Here is a 16,740-nt window from a genome sequence, read left to right on the forward strand (position 1 = left end):
AATTGTTGGGCTGTTGTTATCATGTTGGTAAATTGGGTTTAAGAATCAGCCGGCACACGAATCTTTTTGTTTAATAAAGAGTCATTCTCGTTATCAATCATGGGGAAACGAGATGTGTTGTTCATCAGTTCATTGTCGGGTTCTTTTAAATTTTGGTGAAAATAGACAAAAAGGAATATAACAAGCTTATAATTACTCATATACTAGCTATATAACAAGGATCAAAAACACCCTACTCCACTCAACATTTTGTTTTTAACATACCTCCGACGTATCTTTAACCTAGGTTTCATTCGGTTATAGTTTATGACATAAAGCAACGTAAATGAAACAAAATTTAGACTAGTTCGATTAAATAAGGTTTTAGCTTTAGTTTATCAATTTTTTTTTATTAACATTGATATTATATATATATATATATATAATTTAAGAATTTAATATGACTTACATTATAAATAAAATAGTTCCATTTTATGTCTTTGTATATAATAACATATATATTCTGAACAATAGAAATTTTATTTAGTTTTTGGTTAATTTTTATTCGGATTTTCAATTTGACATGACTAGGATTTAATATTGTTTATTTGGGTACAAAAACACATGTGCTCTCAATTTGATTGTACTACATTCATAGGACTTTCCCTTCCTTCTTTTTGTGGGTTCTTTCTGGCCACATCACACGCACGAGGCTCGACCTTTCCTCGACTCTGACTCGATCACATCTTCTTTTTTTTTTTTTTTGCTATTTAAGTGCAAAACTATGATTGCCCAAGCTCTCTTTCATTACTACATTAGTTGCTTACCTCTTTTTACAACAAAGAAAGAAGAAAAGATAATACGATCTTTGTAAATGCATATTTACACTTATGGAACTGTACAGTGACCCTATTCGATTCCTTCACCTTTTGATATATATATTTATTCCCATATACATTATGTGGCATACATAAATAATTTTCATTTTATTCAAGTTGTAGTGTGGAAAAAAGCTCTTTACCCACCATCTCTCTCTCTCTCTCTCTATACACTATACTAAACAATTCTTTCACATTTTTTCTCTTTAATTATTTTTGTAAAAAAAGGTAACTTTTTGGCACTACAAATTGACACCCTCTCCCTCTCCTTATCCCTCAAATTCACTTCCAAAGCCTCTCTCATCTTCTCTCCTAATTGTCTCTCTCTGCTTCCTTGTTTCCACACAACAACAAAATCTCTTACAAGAAATTTTCATCTTAATTTAAACCACATGGCAACTGTTGTATATCAATCATACTTTGAGTCTCATCAGCACTTTGAGCCGAGGTCTCTAAGACTCAGACTCTCTTCTCCTAATAATCTTCACTTATCCACACCTCTCAAATCCCATTTTCAAGATTCTTCCGTTACTCCACAAGAAAACACTGCTACCACTAATGCAGCCTCCTTGTCCTCATCAAGTCCCAAACCGGACTCTAACTCGGCAAGTTGGAGCTTCCTCGAGTCCCTTTCAAACTCGAGCTCTGATGATGAAGAGAAGAAGACATTATCAGTATTTCAATCTCCATCTTCGCGTAGAACTCTCAGCGATGAGAGCTTAGCGTTGTGCACCGAGAGCCTAGGGAGCGAGACGGGCTCCGATATCATTCATGAGGACGAATTTTTGTTCTCGGTTTCATCCGAATTACAAACAATGGAAACTAAAACTACTTCGGCGACATCAAGATCATCACAACAAGATAAGAAGAGAAGTATGATGGCTTCACTTCCACCTCCTTTGACAAGTATGAGCGGTTTTGATTGCATTGAAGTCAAGTCCCACCGTGAAAATGGAAGATTGGTAATGACGGCCGCGAAACCTCTTCCGCGTAATAGGTGCATTCAGGACCGAAGCAATGGCTGTGTAAGACTTGCAATATTGATTGATTCTGATGACCAAATAGAGACAGAGACCAGAGAAGAAGAAGAAGAAGAAGAAGAAGAAGAAGAAACAACCGAGACCATGAGGGATAATGAAGAAGAGATTCCAGAATACGTTGAAGAAGAAGAAGAAGAAGACGAAGTTGAAGAAGAAGAAGAGGAAATTGAAGTAAAGTGTGTTGAGAAAGTTCAAAGATCAAGAAGATGTATTGAAGGAGATCGAGAAAACAGAGGATTTCTAAATTGGGAATCTTTCTGTGTTGCCACTTCCTAAAAAAAGAATCTTTCCTTTTTTTTTCTTCTGGTTTCTTCTGGTTTCTCCCGCATTTTGTTTCATTTTGTATAAATAACAATGGTTTTTTTAAAAAATTATTCACTCGCTATGTTAATTTGCTACGTACATATAATTGAGTTTGCGTTTACCAGTTAAAAATTCTGATGCTATAGTATTCAAATTAGTCGTTATCTAAATATGACGTAATCTAATTAAATTATATTGTAAAATTAAACTGAATTTAGGTAATGTAAAATTAGAGAAGAATTAAACAGTTAGATAAATATGGTTAGGTGAGAGATTGGAGGACATGTCCGAATGAAGTGGCAGACTGAGATTTGGGTAAGGGACGATTGTACCACGAAGAAGATGCCTTCATCATGGGAACACACATCACTTCCCTCTGTCTTTTTTTTTGTTATTTGTTTCCACGTTTTTTTCTTTTCAAATTTAATTATGAAACATATATATCTCTAAGACTTAGAATTGTATCTAATTGGACGTTAGAAAAGATACTTTCATTAATATGTTTTTTTTTGTTTTAATTTTCTAATTCTTACCAATTTTTTCTAAAATCTGAAGCCTTCATTTTCATCAAGGTTTGTCATCATATATCTAAAGAGATTGTGAAAGTTTGGCGTTCTTAGATAATAAAAAAAAAAGGAGAGAAGTGACTAAATTGCGTCCGTACAATGACGACGTCATATATATGCTAAAAAGCTCTCCGAGTCTCCGCCTCTGACCTCTCTCTTTCTCTTAGCCCCACAAGAACAAAAAAAAAAAAAAAAAAAGAAGCTTTTGGTTTTTCGAACTCGTTAATTTGTAAAAACTATCTTCGTTAATTTTTCCAAAATTTTAGTTATTAATTTGTACCTCATACGTAATGTAAAAATATGTAGAACCACATCTTTTCATAAAGATTAATTATTGCTTCTTTAAAAAAAAAACAAATTTCCACGACCACTTTTTTCCCACTTTATTTAGGAAAGAATAATGTTAGACCCGGTCTAAAAAAATATATATACTATGCTTTCTTATTCATCTTTTATTAGATTAGCACATCCAGCAGGTAATGAAAAGATCAACTTGATTTACTATCTAAGTATGTACTACTTGTAAATGCCAAATTGCATGGTTTTACTTACCATAAAAAACCTGCATCGTTTTTTTGTACATTTTAAATTTGTGTAATTTAATTTATAGGCTTTATTTAACCCGGCAGAAACCAATATCATTAGTTTTTAATTTAATTTGAGTGGGGTTTGAAATTTGATGTATACGTGCGATCCTTTTCACGTTTCTTTTTCTGCAAAGTAGTTTGCATGGGATCTGCGTCTATCCCTTTGCGTTCTTTTTTTAATTATGTTTAGACTTGCATACAAGAAAAAGATTTATCTATTATAAGCCGTCGATTTTTCACAAAAAATAATTTACTAATTGTTTAATAATGCTGTATATATATATATATATATATATATATATATATATATATATATATATATACTGGAATTAAAACCAAACAAAACCGGCCGTGTTCACTTTATTTTGAAAGTTAGCTACACATATTGTCTCTCATATATATAAGCTACTCCAAATTTTACATCCACGTTAGGATATATAAACAGAAACGCCATAAATAAAGCTTCATGCCATGTCCAGTTCCCACCCTTTTAAAACGATCTAATCCATTTGCCCTAATCAACTTGGCCTTATATGATTCATGACGCAATCCTTTATTTGGTACGTTTCAGAAATTAGGTTAGACCTTAATATATATTAAAAAATACATATAAAGCGAGATGATGCAATGCAACAATATGTAAATTTAGAGGAGAAATTAAACGAATTAATCACGAAAAGTAGAAGTGGTTGTTTTCTTGGTGGCTAAGAAGTGCAAAAGGATTGGTGTGTAACCCATATGCCCTTCTAATATTGTTTCCTTTCAGATAAAACAACGAAATAAATATGTAATTTTAATGGAGTCTTCTTTAAGCAATGGTGGGATGTCTTTTGATTCTTTAAGTTGTCGCTCTCTTTGACCGGTAAATAAAACTATTATACAAATTAATTAGTTCATGGCTTTAATAAGGGAAACATAATGGAATTTATAATTTTCAGAAAGTAGTAACAACTAAACAACCAATATTGTTTTATTTATTTATTTTTATTTTGGACAAACTAAACAACCAATATGTATTCATTCATATTCTAATCGTTTAGAGGTTCGGAGGACTAGTTAGTCCGGACAAAATTAAGATCTGCACATTTCTGAAGCCAAGACTATATATATATATATATATATATATATATATATATATATTGGTTCAAACCATGACTTATATTAGTTCAAAATATGACTTATCTGTCTTTTGTAAATCCACTAAAATATTATTGTAATCGCAAAAACCTGGACGTAAGATCTGCATTTATTTTTCGATTATGATTGCAAAGTGGTCAAAATACTACTACTCATTTGATTGCATAAGCAGAATATGGCAATCTCTTCTTCACTGTCATAAACACTCCAACACAAATCCGATAATGGATTTTGTAATATCTCTAATCCAATTTGGATTATATTCATACAATTTTTATATTCGTAGCTCGGAGAAATGAAAGTTTGGTGTCCAAGAAAATTAAAATGAACTAGAATTAGCTCATATATCACTTTTTTATATTATTTTTTTATCAACAGCTCATATCATCACGTTTTCAAAAATTATTTTAGATTGAAAGCTTCTCATCACGTCATATTTGAAGATATTTTCATCACTTCATTTGTATATGTATATTTTTTTTTTTTTCGGTTGGTCCCGGGCCCGCGTCGTAGTGCAACATGGCGACACAACCAAATCGTAGCAACTCTTGTCCTAACTTAATTGTTTGGTATATAAATTAGAAACGTGTGCATGGTTTAATGACGTTCATCTTCATTTAATACAGTACTATATACATATATAGTTATAATGATTAGGAGGAAACATAAAATTTAAACGAAAGAGGTCCCTCCCACAAGAAGTTAGGAGATTATAATTCTTTGACACGAATATCAAAAGTGTTTTTTTTTTTTTTTTTTTAAAGGGAACAAAAAACAAACAAAAAAAAGCATCCATCACAATTCACAACGCATACACTTCACACTAGTGCCTTTTTTTGTTTTTGCTTTTTTTTTTTATAGGGAATTTAGTGAAATGATTTTGGATAATGCATTGCAAAATCCGTAGGACCCAATCAGATTTCAAAGTTTTGAGTTATGTGAGACTATGTCCACGTGAACTAATAGCATTTGGTAGCTTCTATGAATACTTCATACTATATATTTGCATTAATTTTTACTTATTTTCTAATATAATATATGCATAAATTGATATGTTTATCCTAGTGTATGAAATCTAGCTTAAACATTTCTCTCTTTATAAATAGATGTACATTGTAACTTTATTTTATGAGAAACTAATACAGTTTTTATATAACATTTCCCTCATGAAATTTATCAGAACTAATAGCACTGTTATCTTCTAAGAATCATATTATTCTCATAAATAGGAAACTAGTTTCAGCCTCTCTCTTCTTTTAACCTTTCATTTTTAAAATTTTCAAAAACTTTTTGTCGTAATATGAACCTTAATTATGTCCTACTTATATTTGGATTTGTTCACTTGATAGGAAAAACAATTTGAACTTTGGTGTCCTACTTACAGAGAAATTGTGTAATATAAATCAATACAGAAAAGATAATAATATAATCAAAAAAAAAAAGTGGAGGAAAAAGGATTCTTTCGCTCTCTATATCTCTCGTATCATTAGATATGGACTTGTCGAGAACGTACACAAAACCGAAAAATTCACATGTCCTTCTCGTTTCTTTTTATTTTGGGTATTTGTAAGTGTATCTACTACACATATATATGGTCAAGACTTCAATCAAAAACGGTCCATACACTGAAAAAAGCGGAAAGCACAAAATCTTAATTTTGATTATTAATAGATATGAAAGAGCAAATCAAGAAATTTTAAAGCAAGAAGATCTTCATGTTTTGCTCAGCTTTTTTTTTCGACAGCCCATCCTCCAACGGTCCAACCAAACACTATAAAATCATTCAACCAAAATTTTGAATCAAACAAACAATTTGGTTTATTTTCTTCTTTTATCTTTTTGGTGAGTAATTTGACTGATTGATGATCATGTAAAGGAGAGAGGCAAACAACGGGCACGTTACGTCGGAGGAGAGACGATTATAATTTGTTTGTGTGATCCTTACATTTTTAGTAATTATGACATTTGTAGACCTTTAAAATACAATTAATGTTATATATTGATAATCCAATTAATGTTAGTAATTATGACATCTGTACACGGCTCCCATATCCTTGAGCATTGCACACAAAAGAATAAAGAAAATAAAAAGCAAATCCAACAACTTTCGAAGATGCTTGATAAATAATAAGTTGTATTCTTTATCTTATTGATTTCAAAATCTCAATTTCAGCATATTAAGTTGTGAATGTTCCTACCCGCATTAAAAAAAATAAGAAGAAAAATCCATGATGATGTTTGACATATTTGAAATACAAACCATTTTTTTTTTAATCTATAACAATGAAACTTAGAAAATTATTTTTCTCTCAAAAGTGAGTTTTTCACGTAAATTGAATACTTTTACGTCTGTATATAGTCTCCCGACACATTTCCTCCTATTCCTGGGTCCAAAGTTTCATGCTACATTCTTGGACATTGCTTGTTCAAATTTTCAACACAACTTTTTAAAAAACTGATTTGTTTTCAAAATTTGATCATGACTAAAAATATCTATTTTTTTCTAAGTAATTTACAGAACAAACGACATCAACTTAAAATAGCACATTATAGATAGCAAACTGAATCACGGATATCAATTTATTATTCTTGAACCTAACTATTCACTTCGGTCAGTGATATGCATGTCTAATGTCATAAAATCACCAAATGTCATTGGGTAAGTAACTATACTAGATTTTTTTACTTCAAACAAAATAACCATTGAATAATCGACGCAATTCTAGAGGGTTGATACTACTTCAAGTCAGATTTAAGATATGTATATATAACAATAATAATAGTACTATGAGCCGTTTACGAACTATCTACATATATCAAATACTAGTGATAAAAATTAACCCACCAACAAAAAAAAAAAAAAAAGCAAGAACAAAAGCGTTAACGTAAGAAAGAAAAAATACAGTTCTTCTCTTAGCCGTTCACTATCCTTTGTGGGCTGATGATAATGGAGTCTTCCCTCCTGGACCAGTGTGTCGCATATTCTCTGCACAGAGTTTTACAATAAGTAAACAATGTTTTCAAATCCAAAACATCTGTCTCAAATTTTTGTAGGATTAAAGAAAAACACTTGCCTCGATGCCTCTCAAGCTCTTCATAGAGTTCTTCTTCCCACTTCCGCCGTATCTCTGAAAAACTGAGAATGAATTCAAAGAAGGAAACATCAGTACCAACAAAACTGCCCAAATTCAGGCTTTCAAACTAGTAACTTCAGCACGAGCTAACTCACCAACGGCTATTAGTTACTCCCTTTTTGATCGACTCGCTAACTTGACTTGGTTCAGTTCCTGGTTGCATAACTCTGCTTGTGTTCAGTGTACGTTTGGAGCTTTTGAGCGGGCTGGGCATAGCGTCACTGATTGCTGAGAGTCGTCTACTCGGAAGTCGTTTAGGTGACTTGCTTATAGTTGGTAGGTTTGGTAACTTGAAGCTAGTTATGTCTCCAAGTGCACCTTGGGGTATTCCTGGATTCATAGCATTGTGGAATTCTTCGAGCAGAGGGGTCTGCAACCTTTTCAAATCGTGAGCCTTGACACAACAGACAAAAAAAAAAACAAGTGACGAAGATTCAGATATCATCACAAAATCTCATTTCGTTGGTAGAAATGCATCTAAAAATTCCAGGTAGACTAAGCAAAGAAGATTCAAAGTTGCAAAGGAGATGATTAGGAGTATTAAAGAATTGAAAAGGGAAAGCATATACCACACCAAGCATGAAAACCAGGGTCCAATGTCGCTATATGCATATTAACAAAGTTTAGTAGCTTAAAAAATTTCAAAAATTCCTATTGCAGGTCTTTTAAGTCTAAGTTTAGCAAATGAATCTTATAAAACATGAATCATGCACAGTATAAAGTACTAACTGATTTCTCACCCAGATACTACAAAGAGGCCTTACCTTCTCATCCAAAAATGATTTTATTTTCAACTCTGTGGCTTTATAATCGTCCTCTGCAACGGAAGAGCCACCAGCAAATGTTAAGTTGGTTTCCTCATCACATGGAACCCCAGATTTGAGTTCAGCAGCTTGGTAAGAAAGCATGTTAGATTTGCTTCTCATCATTTCTGGGCTTTCATCAAACTTGCAGGACCAGTTATCCGTGGAATCACTCATGGGATTAAAACTCTGTTGAATATAAAAAAGTTCCTTCCCACTGTCAGTATAACTGCAATCAACAGACATGTTTGAAAATACGGAGAATAGATATATTACCTTGTTTAAATCAGTGGACTGTGAAAAAACATTAGTTCTGACTGATTCAATGTTGCAGAGATCATCCATGTCGGTCTGACAAAGGTCATCAGAGTCTCCATCTCCCAAACAATATCTTGAGTTATTTGACTTCTGTGTGTATATAGTGGAACTCCTCAAGCTTCCTAGTTCACAGACATCCTTTAAGCCTGAACAGGTTGACCTCCGGATCAACGAGTTTATTCTGAAACAATAGAGGAAGTAAAATAAGAATCAAGAGATCAAAATCATGGATCATAACAATATAGAAACTAGAGCTGCAAAGGAAAACTTACGAGCTCCTAACATTCATTCCTTGTGTGGCTATTGGGTTTCCACATTCCTGATATATTGGGGAGGGGGTCAGAAGGTTGAAGAATAAGAACAAAGTTTACTGCATAATATACTAACCGTAAGAGAATTACTGTAAGCCGAATAAGATTCCTGGCGCTCTCCAGTGACAAACGGGTGCTGCAAATGTTAAGCAGCTGTCAGCATTATAAGCATCAATAATAACTTAGTAATGTGCCTTGAGAGTAAGAACCCTTTCACAATTGTGAGAAATGAAGGAAGATATAAGATTTACAACACCTGAAGCAATTCGGATGCAGAGAGTCTCAAGCTTGGTTCTCTGCAAATATAATTCATCTTATCAATAAGACAACAGATATAGATGCTCTATTGAAATAGAAATAGACATCGGTCTGTACAGGTACAGGAGCTATCTCTATATAAAAGACAGAAACACAGTGGGGAAAAAAACTTAGGACTCACTTGTGCAAGCATTTCAATAGAAAGTCTTTAGCATCTGGTGAGAGGTCTTCTGGAATTGGAGGATGAGCTTTTGTTCTACCAATATGAATGACAGCGGCAAACTGGAAGAAAAATTCTTAGTTCTGCTTAGGTTTATAAAATAAAAGGCAGTTTCATATGCTGTATCTTCACCCAGTGAATCTGTTTACCTGCTGCTGATACTGCTCGCTCCAGGGAGGCTTCCCTGTAGCCATCTCAATCACAGTGCACCCAACACTCCATATATCAGCAGAGCTACACAAGGAATTATTAATGAGAACCCTTTTCCATAACCCAGAACATGTATAATCGATCATCTTAAAAAGAGTTATAAGATAAAAGAAAGTTGGGAATGATGATAACTAGTCGGTGGTATTCTAGAAATACTTACAAGCTATGACCAGTCTGAAGAATGACCTCAGGAGCCATCCAATAAGGCGTCCCCTTCATCGATTTGGCACCATTTACAGTAGCCTAGAAGTATAACAATGACAAGTTTTAGAGTACTGAAGAGAAGAGGCAACATATTGAAATATGACTGAAGAGAAAGAGAAGCGCAATCATACTAGCTCTACAACTTTCTTGGAAGCACCAAAATCTGCGAGTCTGATGCACCCTTTGTTATCGACCAAAATATTTGCCCCCTAGGAGAATGTGACAAGATTTATTGAGGAATTTTTATCAACCACAGACACATTCACATGTTGGAAAAAGAGGAAAGTACCTTAATATCTCTATGCATGATCCCATTCTTATGAAGATACTCCAGACCAAGCAAAATTTGCTTAGTGTACATAATAATTACCTATTCAGAAAAGTTCCAACAAACACAACATTCATCACCTGTGATGTCAAACACAAGATTTTAGCAAAGCTCAGGTATAGTAGTCAGAAACTTACAGGCTCAGGAAAAGATCCAAACTTTTCCAACAAAGAAGATATTGATCCACCAGAAACAAATTCCATCAAAATATTCAAGGAATCACTCTCTCTTACAGTACCCAAGTATCTCTGCAAACATAAACAACAAGATAAGAATGCAAAGACAATCACTTGTAAATAAAAAGAACTAAATAGATTCGCATACTCACAACAATGTTTGGATGTGAAAGGTTCTTAAGAAGTTGTACTTCTTCCTCAAGCTCTCGGATATGATCCTATGAAAGACCCCCAAAAAAAATAGTTCCTCAACCACTCAAGGAAACACAAACCGTTACCAAAATTGGGAACAAATTTTAAACAAACAAAAAAAAAAGGAAAATTTCGCCGTAACTCTCACCTGAGTCTTCTCCTTTGAAGCACTGCTAGGAGCAATTAAAACCTAAATCCCAAAAACAATCGCGAAATCAGCAGAACAAATCACAAAATCACAAGCAATTGAAGGTAATCAGAACTAAGAATTTGAAAACCCACTTGTTTAATTGCAAGAAGCTCGCCGGAATCAAGGTTCATTCCCATGTAAACCCTCCCAAAAGCACCGCAACCGATTAATTCCCCTTTCCTCCACCGAATCGACGACGACGGTTCTTCTTCCTTTCTAGGAGCACGCAACCCAGGAGGCGGCTTCGTAAAAAGTCCGATTCGAGAGCTACGGATACTGGAATTAATCTTCCCGACGAATCCGCTAAGACCTCCGCCGCCGCTACCATCGTCTCCGGCTAAAGAAGACCGGAAAACCAACGATCGCCGAACCGATCCGAGAATATCCTGCATTTTTTTTTTTTTGTAACCCGACTGTGAATACGCAGTAGAGAGATCAGTGAAGATTAGTCATTGCTTCTTCCTCTTCTTCTTCGTGATTTTCGAGAGGAGGGAAAGAGAAAACTCGGATCTGTTTTCAAAATTAAAGGCTGAGAGACCGTTTCTGGCGTTTTCCCATTGAAACCCTCACAAATTTTCCAAATTACAGTATTACCCCATTCTTTAATGGGCCTTCTTATTGGGCCCTTAGGTTAAACTTCGCACGTGTCAAATTTTCCATATTATGTTGTCGGTCGTTGTCTTCCTCTACCGACAATATAATATCATCACATCACATGCCTTGAGTTTAAAATATCTATTCCAATAAAAATTTGTAGTTTTCTTCTTACTATAGATAGAGTTATTAAATCAATACAATAAAAGTATAATGTGTTGTTTATTCTGACACATCAGCTTCTTCTATGTTGAAGCAGAGATTGACACATCATTTAAAATGGGTAGCCAATAAAAACATTTGAATTAATACAGCTAAGATTTATAGACCAATTAAAAAGCTGTATAGGTTTGTTTAGTGTAAGATTTAAGTGACAAGACAAGAAAACGTAAATATTACTTTAATATATGATTTCATAAAAATAATAACAAAAAAATGCATCAACAAAAATGAGCAACAAAAAAAAATTATATTAACAACAACAAACGGAAAAAATCTAAATTAATTAAAAATGCAAAATTTCATTGGAAGATATTTTAATTTTTCAAATATACATCTAATTTTTTGGTTTAATGAAAACTGAACGTTTTGGATTAACTATATTAACATCCAATATATTCAGTATTGTTTTAGTAAGAGAAGAATGTAATTTTCAAGTAAAAGAAACAAAAAACTTCTTTCTTAATAATAAAATCTAAAATATATGTAAAAAATAAATTTATAAAATTAAAAACTCAAGTATCATATGAAAATAGAAATAATACTAAAAATACAAATAACCATTGAACTATCAAAAAATTATGAAACTTGATATCAAAAAACATATATATTACATCATGAAATCAGAAAACTTGATATTTCACAAATATGTTTTGTTATGATATGGTGATGTGCTGAAGGTGTGGAAACCGCTTTGAAATTAGCAAGAAAATGGGATCATGAAAAAAAAACATTCTCATAGATGAAGTACTGACTTTTCAGGTTCTTTCTTTTTAAGAATTGTTATTCACATCAGCATATTACAAATTTGGAAGTCTATTTTTACAGGCTATAAACGTCACTTATTGTGGCTGCTTTCATGTCGTAAACAATATATAATGGATTAAATTTACCCGGTTTAAATGTAAATGATTCTAATAGCAAATACTACGAAGTTACAAACTATTGTAGGCTTTTTTCAATCCATTTCTATATCTTAGCATTTTATAAACCATAATTTTCATGATTAACATAATTTCAAAAAATTAAAAGTTATATTTTTAACATCAAATATATTTTAAAATGTATAGAAAACATCCCTCTAACCTAGTTTTTGTTAAAACCTGAAATATCAAACGTAATAAGAGAATTTATTCTTGAGATAAGTCTTAAAAGGAAAAGTGTTTTGAGACATATCTCAATTATTAGAGGAAGAAACAAAAGGAAAACATGAAGACTAGCAAATAATTAACGAGACTAACGCTAACAGTAAAGCCATCTGAATCATCATCATCATGTTTTGTATCTGTATCTGTAGAATAGCTTCCTTCAGGTGTGTTGGTAGTGAGAACCACAACGATCCAATTATCTTCTTTACCAATACCAATACCTGTATACTTGGAATCGTTCAAACCCAACGAGTATTGCGTCTTTGTGAAGTTTGTGAGGACGAGGCTTGATTCTAAGCGAGGAACACATGCGGGCATGACCATGCCGTCTCTTGTGTCAGTGACGTTTAAGTGGCATTTGGCTAGCATCTGAGGGTAGTTTGCGAACTGTGGCTCTGTTCCTGGTACTGTGAATGAGCCAGTGTCGTTGGTGCAAGGTTTGTTTTTGAATTGGTCTGCGATTTCGTCGGCTAGACACTCTGCGTTTTCGTTCTTGCTGAAGACTGTTAGATTCTGTGTTGTTCTGTAGCTGTTGATCCCTGTGAGAAGTATGTCCTCTTCATCTGCGCAACCCCATTAAAAAAACTCTGGTTTAAGTCTATATAATTTGCAGGAACATATTCACAATCTAAAAGTAAAATTCTTGTTCTTTGCAAAAGCAGATCAATACACTTGAGAGAAAAGTATTACCCTTTATAGACAAGTATTAACTTTTTCATGTTTGAGATCTATGCAAAACCTTCTAAATGAAGTGAAGTGAACAGATACTAAGAGATTTCAGACCAGATCTAAAGAATCTAACTAAAACACCAATCAGAGAATATCAAGAGAGAGAAAAAGAGTTTCAAGAACATAGATTTTTACTTCAAATAATGGAACAGAGAAAGAAAGAGAAGAAGTTACCGGTGTCGCCAAGAACAGGGCGATTGCGGAAGAGGATGATGGAGAGAAAGAGAAGAAGTGGAAGCTTGTGGATCGCCATTGAAACAGGTTTCTAGAGTTTCTTCTCTAGTGATATTGGCCTACTTATATTTATTAGTATTGATAAAGGAGAGTGAGAGAAATGGTTACTTAGCTTTTACTCTTAAATAAGAGTTGTTTGATTCTGTTCTGCTTTTCTTGTCAGCTCGACTTTGACGCTGTGCCGACCATTAAAGGAATTATTAACTAATTCTCTTGGTCCCCCTCTCATCCTATACGGTATCGTTTCTGATATAAGGATTGGAGCACACCAGACTAAGCCATTGTAGCGTTGTTTCAAAAGTAAGATGGGACAAGAACAAGGCCATTGCAAAAGTTCTACTTCATGTTAGAAGAAAATAGAGATCTTCAATTTGGATAAACCAGTGTGATCAAATTTAGAAAACTAAACCAAATTCTAAGTTTGTTTTCCATGTTCATCCACAAAAGCAAATTGCGAGGAAATCAAATCTACTGCAGGAAAGTAGACAAATTGGCCGCAGCTTATATAGAAAGTCACTTGCAAAATACAAAGTTGAAATTTGAAATTGAGTAAAGTTTTTGCCAAAACTCAATGACTAATTGATTTGTTATTACAAAACATCTACCGTAAGTACCAAGATGTGATCACAAGCACCAAAAAGCAAATCAAACAGAAGCAATTGAAGTCTCAAAAGTCACTTACTCCATAACTGCGACTCCACCTACAGCTTTGATCTTGGCAATGATTGCATTAGCTTCTTCCTTTGTCACTCCTTGTTTAAGAACAGACGGAACTTTCTCAACAAGCTCTTTCGCCTCCTTCAAACCCAAACTCGTGAATGCTCTCACTTCTTTTATCACTTTGATCTTATCAGATGCATTATACTTCTCCAACTTCACGTCGAAAGCCGTCTTCTCTTTCTTCTCCTCTGCTTTCCCGGCCCCAGCATCTTGATTTGCTCCTAGACTCAAACCCTCAGATGAAATCATCTGTTGTTTTGGAAGCCTCAGGTGTTCATTGAGTGCAGGACCAATTTGTTGCCGTTCTTCTGGAGATAATGCAGCTATACGCTCAGCTAGCTCCACAATTTTGTTTGAAGGCTGGGGTCTAGGACCATAAGGATCATAAACTGATGGGTATTTGTATTTCTTGGGTTTAACTTTCGTGACAGAGTCTTGCTGCAAGAAACGCACTTGCACAGACCAGATTACACCCGGTTGACACTGGCGAGAACGAACGTTTCTGACAAGTGAAATTAGCTTCATGACTATATATATAATCCTCTGCTACCATACAAACTATCAACCAAAGATCATTTCAAGTCTCAAAACCTTCACAGGACAGCAACAGTAAGACTCTCCTGTGTTACAAACAAAAAAGACAATAACTTTAGCTTGCGAACTACTAATTGATGCAAAGAGATCAATATAGCTGTCTAGTTTTGGCCAAGCTACAGCAACTATCTGATGGAACTAGTGCTTAACTTAACTACATAACAATCTCAAGAAGACAATTTGTATCGTATCAGTTAAGATTCAAAAGTGTTCTTCTTTGCAGATAAAATGCATTATTTCACAAAGTTCAGTGAAGCAAAATGGTGAACTAGAAAGGATGATATAAGAGATTCATAAGATCAATTTCAGAGTCAATGAGTCACGGCACTACGAGCCCCAAAATTAGTTTGATTTTACACAGTCGTATCATATTCAATAGTCTAAAGGATCCTAAAAACAAATCACTGAACCATTCCCCGATAACAGAGAAACAAATCCCGAAGATTTAAAAAAAAAACAAAACCCTAGCAAGTTTGCGAGTTTATCACAGTTCCAAAATCAAACAATGGGATCCCATGAATCATATACCTAAAACCGAAGAAGAAGATGAGAAAGAAGGAGATGGTTTACCTCCGGCGGCGCGAACGGCAAGCTTCGCCGGCTCTGGGTTTGATGATTTTGGTGCAGTGAGAGAGACGGAGATGAGTCACCACCACGAGAGAGAGGGTTTAGGGTGAAACAACAACACTCCTCTTGGGCCCTAAAATGCTTCTTCATAAATGGGTTAAGCCCAATAAGGATCTCCTCAACAAAGTAATAAATATTCCTAATATTTTATCGTTTTTTATTTAGAGTGAAAAAATTACTCTACTTGATCCATTAATTAATTACGGCAACGATCTGATAATGATGTAATATATTCAATTGTCTCTCAAGACATAAGGCTAGGATTAGATAAATTCAATTCCTTTAAGTAATATATTCACATATTATCAAGTAAAATAAAATAGTTATATATTCAATTCTTTATTTTTTAGCAGGAGCCAAATTGTGGTTTACATATATATATATATATATATATATATATATATAATAATACACCAATAAATTGCACTCTCTCCATAAGCTTTCTTTTGCTCTAGTTTTCGTATACTTCACCAATTCCATCGATTTCACAATGGCTAACGCTAAAGTAGTTCGTATTATCATCGGAATTATTGGTACGATATGCTTTTCCCTCTCTCTCTCTCATTACAACAAATATATTTATTTTTATTTAAAACAAAATAAATAAATATATGTATGTATAGTACTATATTTTTCAATTGCATGCATATATTCCCTGGAACGGAAGCCAAACGAGGTTGCAAATTGTTTCAGCGAAGAAAGCTATGTGTTTAATTTGAAGTTTCTTCTTTTGTAACTAATTGATTCTTGCATACGTACACACACACATAGATGGTTGGAAATTCTTGTGCTCTCATCAGTGAAAACATAATTTATTTTAATTAGCACAAGTTCGACATAGCTATGTTACCGATAAATTAATTTCCTCTCGCCTAATGCAGGGACTGTTATTTCCTCTTTGGTCTCCCTCACAAGAATGTAATTATCTTTGTTCTTCTTCTTTTTTAATTTTTTTTTCTTTTTTCTTTTCACATGTACGATATCGTCGTTTATGTATGTTTTTATATTAGGAACGTTTTGTAATTTTGAATTCTATATCTT

General features: G+C 33.7%; 3 protein-coding genes and 1 pseudogene across 4 annotated transcripts; 1 reads left to right on the forward strand and 3 right to left on the reverse strand.

Annotated features, from left to right (window-relative positions):
* The first annotated feature begins 1,138 nt into the window (after positions 1 to 1,138).
* On the forward strand, positions 1,139 to 2,332 carry LOC104744763 (protein FANTASTIC FOUR 4 pseudogene; annotated as a pseudogene). Its single transcript, XR_015581757.1, has one exon. The product of XR_015581757.1 is annotated as a protein FANTASTIC FOUR 4 pseudogene (transcript).
* Positions 2,333 to 7,227: 4,895 nt separating this feature from the next.
* LOC104744764 (mitogen-activated protein kinase kinase kinase 3) lies at positions 7,228 to 11,393 on the reverse strand. Its single transcript, XM_010465865.3, has 17 exons — positions 10,927 to 11,393; positions 10,793 to 10,834; positions 10,605 to 10,670; positions 10,414 to 10,524; positions 10,238 to 10,318; positions 10,080 to 10,157; positions 9,905 to 9,987; positions 9,684 to 9,768; positions 9,496 to 9,596; positions 9,313 to 9,352; positions 9,133 to 9,192; positions 9,018 to 9,064; positions 8,704 to 8,926; positions 8,389 to 8,616; positions 7,720 to 8,018; positions 7,565 to 7,626; positions 7,228 to 7,476 (listed from the first exon to the last, which is right to left on the reverse strand). Exons 1-17 carry the CDS (start codon positions 11,224 to 11,226, stop codon positions 7,415 to 7,417), a joined length of 1,968 nt encoding a protein of 655 aa, XP_010464167.2. The 5' UTR covers positions 11,227 to 11,393; the 3' UTR covers positions 7,228 to 7,414.
* A 1,363-nt stretch (positions 11,394 to 12,756) lies between these two features.
* On the reverse strand, positions 12,757 to 14,135 carry LOC104744766 (putative GPI-anchored protein At3g06035). The gene is made up of 2 exons (XM_010465866.3): positions 13,699 to 14,135; positions 12,757 to 13,358 (listed from the first exon to the last, which is right to left on the reverse strand). The coding sequence occupies exons 1-2, from the start codon at positions 13,775 to 13,777 to the stop codon at positions 12,832 to 12,834; spliced, it is 606 nt and encodes a 201-aa protein (XP_010464168.1). The 5' UTR covers positions 13,778 to 14,135; the 3' UTR covers positions 12,757 to 12,831.
* A 105-nt stretch (positions 14,136 to 14,240) lies between these two features.
* On the reverse strand, positions 14,241 to 15,003 carry LOC104744767 (uncharacterized). The gene has a single exon (XM_010465867.2). It carries the CDS (start codon positions 15,001 to 15,003, stop codon positions 14,437 to 14,439), a length of 567 nt encoding a protein of 188 aa, XP_010464169.1. The 3' UTR covers positions 14,241 to 14,436.
* Positions 15,004 to 16,740: the final 1,737 nt, after the last annotated feature.

The sequence above is a fragment of the Camelina sativa genome, chromosome 15, assembly GCF_030686135.1.
Source record: "Camelina sativa cultivar CO46 ecotype springtype chromosome 15, ASM3068613v1".
NCBI classification, from domain to species: Eukaryota; Viridiplantae; Streptophyta; class Magnoliopsida; order Brassicales; family Brassicaceae; genus Camelina; species Camelina sativa.